The sequence below is a fragment of the Miscanthus floridulus genome, chromosome 13 (genome assembly GCF_019320115.1).
Source record: "Miscanthus floridulus cultivar M001 chromosome 13, ASM1932011v1, whole genome shotgun sequence".
In the NCBI taxonomy this organism is placed as follows: domain Eukaryota; kingdom Viridiplantae; phylum Streptophyta; class Magnoliopsida; order Poales; family Poaceae; genus Miscanthus; species Miscanthus floridulus.
In genome coordinates this window covers 69,525,977-69,533,687 of record NC_089592.1, presented here as the reverse complement: position 1 = coordinate 69,533,687, position 7,711 = coordinate 69,525,977, and the positions used below count along the sequence as shown (strand labels likewise).

General features: G+C 43.0%; 1 protein-coding gene across 1 annotated transcript; it reads right to left on the bottom strand.

Annotated features, from left to right (window-relative positions):
• Positions 1 to 748: 748 nt before the first annotated feature.
• On the bottom strand, positions 749 to 3,261 carry LOC136499978 (uncharacterized). Its single transcript, XM_066495446.1, has 6 exons — positions 3,227 to 3,261; positions 2,862 to 3,152; positions 2,483 to 2,630; positions 1,628 to 2,381; positions 1,006 to 1,483; positions 749 to 929 (listed from the first exon to the last, which is right to left on the bottom strand). The coding sequence occupies exons 1-6, from the start codon at positions 3,259 to 3,261 to the stop codon at positions 749 to 751; spliced, it is 1,887 nt and encodes a 628-aa protein (XP_066351543.1).
• Positions 3,262 to 7,711: the final 4,450 nt, after the last annotated feature.

Genomic DNA, 7,711 nt, shown 5'->3' with positions numbered 1-7,711 from the left:
CATGGTTGTAGGTGAACTTTGGAGACCAAAGGTGTTGGTAGGTGCTGAGACGAAAGCTGAGCCAAAGCCTGAGCCCAAGGCTGAGTCAAAGCAAATTGTGTTGGAGTTTTCAGTTTTTATGGGATTTGTAGGTCTCCTCATTGGTGTTGTGCTTGCCTGTATGTGGAAGTGAAGGGCAAATGTGTGTGTGTGTGTTAGCTACTTGTATGTCTGTGTCGTCGAATGGAACCTTCAAATCAGTGTCTTGAATTGGATGAAATGTGTTGTTGTGAAATGAATTCTGTTCAGTCCATGTCTCTCTAAATTTGCAATGGAATGAAATGTGCTGTGTTAATTCGATTCCAACCTTGTGTTCTGTGATTTTAGTCCAAAAAAATCGACATATACATTCCAGAAAATTGACATGTTCATGGCATATTTGACATATACATTCTAGAAAATTGACATGTTTATGGCATATCAACAGCAGCATATATATGCCATATATGCCACAACAACATATATAATCCAGAACAACACTTGATTTAGGCCATAACAACACTTGATTTAGCAATCCAGGTTGATAAGCATACAAGTTCACAGACAATTAGTTCATCACTAGGATGTTCCAGTATTGCAAATAAAAAGGTTGGACCTCACCAACCACTAGGCTCTCACAAAAGCATGGCTACTACAAGGTTCCTCCATACAAAGTTGTAATTTTATTACAAAAGGTTGGACCACAGCAGCACAAGCATATCATAAGCCTCTATTCTCCAAAGACCAGCCTCCTGAGGCTAGAAGGTTCAGTAGCAGGAGGGTTGGCTGCATCCTTCAGGAGCTTTTTCTTGATGGGTGTCTTCTTCTTTTTGGGGGTGCCCTTCTTCTTCTTCTGAGTCTTCTTCTTCTTGGCTTGTGGGGGTCCAGCTTCTTCTGTGCGAGCTCTTTTCCTACATTGTAATTAGTGCACGTTACATATTTAGTGTAATGAAAAAAGAGACAAATATTCAGTGCACAAAAACATACCTTTTGGCCGCCTTGCTCCTTGGAGGAGCTCTCTCACCATCTTCTCTGACCTCTGGCATTTTGCAAGTTTTTTGAAAGTGGCCAAAATCTCCACATCTCGGACATTTGACCTTCTTTTTGTTTGCATTTTTCTCTAAACATCCTCTTTGCCTGACCACCTTTGGCTTCCCTGTCACTTGCCATTGTCTGCAGGAGCAATTGTGGTTCTGGAGGTCAACTGTTTCCCTCCTATGATTATGCCAGTCATCCAAGATGGTTACTTCAGCAACATCAACATCACAAACTGCTACCTTCACCACTTTAACATTATTGCTGATCAAGTTTAGGTCCTTAATCACATTAGGTAGTATTCCATCAGCCCACTGCATACCAACCATCTTCCTTCTGTATCTTTTCTCCATTATGAGTTCTCTGATTCTATCAACCAATCCATGCAATAGCAATCCTTTAAACTTCTTTATCTGTGCATTGAAGCTCTCTGAAACATTATTTGTCAAGTAGTCACACTTGCTATTCTCTGAGAAGGCACTCCTTCGCCATATCCTATTGTGGTGCTACTCAAGGTAATCAATGGTCCTTGGTTCAAACTCAAAAATTTTCTTCATATGCCACTACCACATACCAAATGTGTAGCTTTTAGCTGCAGGGTACAAGTGTTCAGTGATCACATCACCAGAATATTTCTTCAAAAAGTTTTGATACAAGTGCCTCATGCACTCCCTGTTCTCAGCTTCTGGGAAAATAGCCCCCACTGTAGTCTCCAATCCTTTGCATGCATCTGTATATATAACTAGATTTGGCACATCTCCTATAGCCTTACGTAGCTGCTGCAGAAACCATTTCCAGCTGTGTTCAGTTTCTGACTCAAAAAAAGCATAAGCTATATGGTACAACCAATTGTGTCCATCCACACCAGTAGCTGAAGCTAATTGACCTTTATATTTACCATGCAAGTATGAAGCATCTACACCAATGAAAGGTCTGCACCCGGCCAAAAATCCATCAACACATGGTCTAAGAGCGACAAACATCCTCCTAAACCTGTATTTGTCTTCAATCTTCTCCAAATCTATCTCCACTATGCTACCAGGAGAAACTTGCTTAATTTGAAAAGCCCAATTAAAAAGCAATTGAAATCTCTCCTCATATTTCCCATGTATCTTGTCCATTGCTACCTTCATACCTGACCAGGCTTTGGAGTACTTTAGTTTGATGCCAAAGTCAGTCTCCAACTTGTCCCTGCAGTCAGATGCACACTTGGTTGGATTCTTCTTGAGCCAATCTGCCAACCTATCTGCACACCAACCTTGGGTGGCTGTCTTTCCTTCTTGGAATTTTGTGCTAGGACAATCATGATCGAAAGGTAGTCTTTTGATCTACACAAACAAGAGCAGCATGTCATCAGTTATACAAATAAGAAATATGGTGTCAATTGCATAAATAAGAAATCATACACCAATACTACTGGCAGTTTTACCTCTATTGTCTTGTCGTAAAAAATCCTAGAAGCATGGATGCGCCAAGGACACCCCTCTGCTTTACACTTGGCAATAAACCTTGTTGGATCAGTTTGCAGATCAGCAAACATAAAGCTTTTCTTCACTGCGTAATGTCTGATTGCCTTTCTGAATGCAACAATATCAAGAAACCGTGCTTCCTTGACAATGTTGGGATTCTCTAGATCATGTATCACATGGACCTCGAGTGGATCCGCATCATCAACCTCTGCCTCAAGAGGATCACCTCCTTGAGCAGGACCACCAATAGTTGCATCAGCATTGAAACATGGTGCTGGAGGAGTATGGTTAGTAGCCTATGCATTGTTAGTGTTCTGATGAGGAGGTACTGTCATGTACATTGACTCATCATTGACGCCCACATACTTCTCCTCATTATCAAACATGTCTGGCTCTCTGTCAGGCTCTATTTCAGTAACAGAAGGATGCTCTGCTCCTTCATCTGGCTCAGCAATAGGATTGGCAGCAGGGCTAACAGGAGTAGTAGGCTGCTCAACATGATTTGGATTATGGTTCTCATTCATATTTGGCTGTGAATCAGGAGGCAACACACACAGAGGCTCTAGGGCAGCAAATGCATCAACATCTATGATTTTGGATGGCCAACTGTCTAGGGTCAACAATCGAACCCTAGCAGGAAAAAATCGATAAAAAACACTAGGATCAAGATTGAAGACATAGAAGCAAAGGATCGAGATCCATACCTCTCCTCACTAGCATCCTCCATTGGGTCAGCCATGGCCGCTGGACGCGCCCTCCGGCGGTGCCAGCACCTTGGCCTAGCCCCGGCTCCTTGGTGCCTGACAAGAGCTAGACTCTGTGGCACAAGACGATGGGGCGAGGGCGGCAACCGGTGTCCTCTTTGCGGTGGCACAGGGCGATGGGGCGAGGCGGCGATCGGCCATCACGCGTGCTGTACGGACCGTGAAGGAGAAAAATTGCGAGATGGAGAAAAGGGATTGGTCCACTAGCCAGATCGTAGAGGGTCTATCAGGATGGAGTCAGGGGCAGAAATGTCCATACTAAAATACGTATGGTACTCGTATGTCTGAGAATGGGCCCAAGCTGCTAGCATACATAGACAATGGTATGGTTCAACGAAACATAGAGTTGCAATGGTATATTTTAGATTTTGTGAATTGTAATGGTACATCTCAAAGTTAGAAAAATTGCAATGGTACCAATCCAAATATCCCAAAAAACAACGACAACCCAAAAATTGAGAAAAAAAGAGGGGCAAAAGTGGAACAATATCTAGAGGAGCACATAGAGAGCGCCATTTGAGCTGTGTTTGCGTGTGCTGATTTCTGCCTTGTTCCTAATCATATTCCTGCTGTTCACATCACTTGATACATCTGGTACTTGGAACGTTAATAGGCCAGCAACTAAGACATGTACTCGGGATATTTATTCAGCTTTGCTATTCAGTTGTGAATATTGCTATTCCTTGCTACTATATTGTGCATGTCCAAGCTCCACTTTCTTCTAACCAAGTACAGGTTCGCCTTGCAACTGTTACACTCAAGCTACAACAGTATCACAGTCACCGACCGATTGTGCCATCTGTTGCTTTGGTAAGAACACTTGTAAGACCGTAGTAAGACGCTTGAGAGTTGAGTATTTTGTTTTTCCTTGTCCACAACCTAAGTAGTTGATAGGGATAATACTTTTGTGTTGTCTTTTGCTATATTCTAACAATGACAGGTTGTTCGTATCCACCGACTTATGATGGTATAGGTGCTGATGAGTACATGGAGTGGGAAATTATCATCGATAATATATTTGCTACTCGCTTTATGTGTCCAAGGAGGAAGGTAAAAAATGCAGCTAGTGTTTTACGATATTCTGCTTTATCTTGGTGGGAGTCTTTAGATACTTCTGATAAACCTCAAACTTGGAATGATATAAAACTTCTTATGCAAGAAACCTTTGTTAATCCACCTCCTGTTTTGACTTCATATGATGAGGTGCACCATTTAGAGGAAGAGTGTATTGTTATTCCTCTTGCTATGACTAACCTTCTGCTGGATAATGTACATAAGCGAGAGGATGACATGGAAGAAAATGAGAACAACCTCATATGCAAATTCAGAACCATCACTTCACAATGCACCTATTACTCCTGCTGAGAACATAGGTAATGCCTATGGTGCTACACTCACGGAAGGTGAAAAATGTCTTAATGTACTAAATTTTTCCATAAACTATGCTATCATAGAGCAATTGTTAGTGGAACCCTCTCTTGATTTATCTTTGTCCCATGATAATTTGCTTGATGCTCCTTGTGATAAAGATGAATTGGTTGATGATGCTTCAGTTTTACATGTTTTGGAACCAGTCACTTGTGCTACAAATAAACATGCTATTCATATTGCTACTAAAACTGATGAGCTTAAATTGTTGTCTTCTTTACATACTTTGTATTACATTGAATTTGATGTTTTGTGTAACCTAGATTGTTTGGAGGAGAGACTTTTTAAATATGCTGATTTGCCTTGGTTTTCTAAACACACATATCATGTTATTGGCAAATATAACAACAAAGGACAATATATGATACATCGAGTATACATTTGTACTAATATGAATTCTTCTTTTGTTGTACAAAATTATGATCGTTTAGAGGGCAGCCATAATAATATAAACATTTTCTCATGTTCCTCAAAGAAACAAGTTCACTTCCAAGAAGGGAAGCATTATTGGTTGCTACCTATGTCTGCTAGACCATCTATTCCTGCATTGCCTTTGGTTAGTTTTAATCTTTTGAAGGATAGTGTTGGCATACATCGTGTGCATTCGGATCATGGAGTCTACATATTTGCTAATTTTTTTATGCAAGATGACATGCTTGAAACTTGGCAACATGGTCATGTTCCTTCTCACAATTATTTCAGTTTCTTTTGTCTTCGCAACCCCATTCTCTTTTGTGTTGTGCAGGATTAGTTTCAAGCACAATCGACGTCGAGGATGGCTTTTCGTCAAGAATGGGAGGATAATGAGGACATGCCATCCATGCATACGACCATGTTTGGCGTATGGTATGGCGGGGTAGGAGGCGAGCAAGGGTGTCTAAGTCAAGAAGGAGGCCCGAGGCTAATTCGGTTCGAGTCCCCGAGGTGGAGGCCCGAAGCAACTCAAGTTCAAGCCCATCTTGGGTTCTAGGACCAGTCTACCTTAAATAGGTCAACCAGGACGCATCCGGACTCCATTTTTAATGATCCACATATGGATGGAAAGTTAATTTGATAAGGAAGCCAATTCAAGTGGTCTCACATCAAAATCTCTTTAGAATCAATGGGAATCATCGAAAGAAGTTAGCATCCAAAATCTACTAGGGTGCTGCGACACCGTCTTGTGGTCCGTTGGATAGTGTATCGTGTTTTGGCCCATTAGAGGGCGCGTCTAGGGGGGGTGATGCCTAAGACTCTATAATTAGCAGCCATCGCTCTCCTTAGGATTTTTGTTTTGTTTAGTTCTTGATTTCCTTGTGAAACAGACATCATTTTGCTGCAACTGTGCCGCCAAGGTCGCTTGCTGTGAACCAGATCCCCTATTCTTGATCTTGTTTGCCTGTGACGATTAGTCCTTTCGAATAAAGACTTGGACTCCTTCTCATTATCATAAGCCTCATATTTATTTGTAATTTTAGATTGTGTTCATCCCATTCTTGCTTGTGTTCTCGATTCACTTACAGGGAAGCCTTCTCGGTGAGGTCAATCGCGTTCACGTGGTTGATAACCAATGGAGCAGTGGTGTAACAGTTCTAGGGATTCGAATCAGTCTTGGTTTAAAGCCTAGATCATGAACATCGAGTCTCTACCAATCGACGCTATCATACCTATCAAAAGATCAGGCCTTATCTACATCAAAAGGAGCGAGATGATTTGCTCCGGGCCATAGAGGAGCTCCACACAGGATGGACCTGGCTTGCCAGGAGCGCGCCGATGCACAATAGTGGATCAACCACCTCCAGGATGAGCTTCAGGGGGAGAGGGACCTAAAGGTTGCAGCCAAGGGCATGTTCGCCGGGCTCACCGTGGAGGTCGATCAGCGCCAAGAAGAGGTCCGACGCCTCGAAGCCAAGGTGACCCGACAGCATGATGAGGTGCGTAGGCTTCAAGCGGATGTGAATGGTAAGTCTCTGGTTTCCCTTGTTGTCTTTCTCCCTAGAATATGTGGTAAGCCTTTTGACATGGTCGGTACGTGACTTGGGCAGGTCTCGACGACAAGCTCGGGGTAGAGGTGGTGAAGAGCCATGGCCTAGAGAAGGAGCTCAGTGAGGTGAAGGACACCCTCTTGAAGGAGAGCAATGATCACAACAACCTGTGCATCGCCGTCCAGCTAGTCTGCGATGGGCTCGAGCTGGCCCTGGAGTAGGAGACAAGCTTGCTCATGGTTCATGTCACTCGGATCAAAGATCAGGCACGTAATATGGCAAGGGGCATGCTTCGCTTTGGCATTCACCGATCGTTCACGATCGCCCGTTCTCATTACGAGAACATCGATCTAGCGACGATGAGCCAAGGCTTCGTGTCCGTCTATACCAACGCCGAGCTAGACGACATCGAGAAGGAGGTGGCCCCTGGCGCATGACCTTTCTGCTAAGATAGAAGATGAAATCATCCCCCCAAGGGGTTAGTTTAGTTAGATAGGTCAAGCGGCGCATTTGTAATAAGCGGACAAGTTTCAACCCTTCTGTTTCATTTAAACAAGCTTGTTCTTTTGTTTTAGTTGAACAAATTTGTTCTTTCCCCCTTTTTATGTGTAAAAAGGTTTAATGTGTTTTGACCCTTCCTATTGTTAAGACTATAGAGCTCGAGGTGTGGGCGAGAAACTCTAATCACGCTGGTAAGCAAGAGTGCCATAGCCGCTGGGGCGTAAGTTTCTTACAGTCCGACCAGTTTTACACAGCGTTCGTTTCCACAAACCTTGCCTCTAGGTTTTTAATGTGAGAAAGGGTCAGACATGGCAACTATTTTAGAAAGGACATATATACCCTTATCATGCCCCGAGTGAGGCCCGACCCCTTACCATTGCCGGGGTCAGGTTTCACTAAAGATCAAGGAGACGATAGCGAAACTGGTAAGAGAAAGTGTTTTTTGTTTAAAAAATGTTATTCTTAGTTTTTGTACGTACCCCTCCATAGGATCTGAGCCATCATAATGCGACCACACATTCGGTCTTCTTGT

What these genes read in the sequence shown, in the direction of transcription:
- LOC136499978 (XM_066495446.1), bottom strand. Translation starts at nt 3,261, where the DNA reads ATGGCTGACCCAATGGAGGATGCTAGTGAGGAGAG. An exon ending in GAGGATGCTAGTGAGGAGAG is followed by an intron (nt 3,153 to 3,226) that starts GTATGGATCTCG and finishes TTTTCCTGCTAG; the next exon opens with GGTTCGATTGTTGACCCTAG. An exon ending in AGCTAAAAGCTACACATTTG is followed by an intron (nt 1,484 to 1,627) that starts GTATGTGGTAGT and finishes ATAATGTTTCAG; the next exon opens with AGAGCTTCAATGCACAGATA.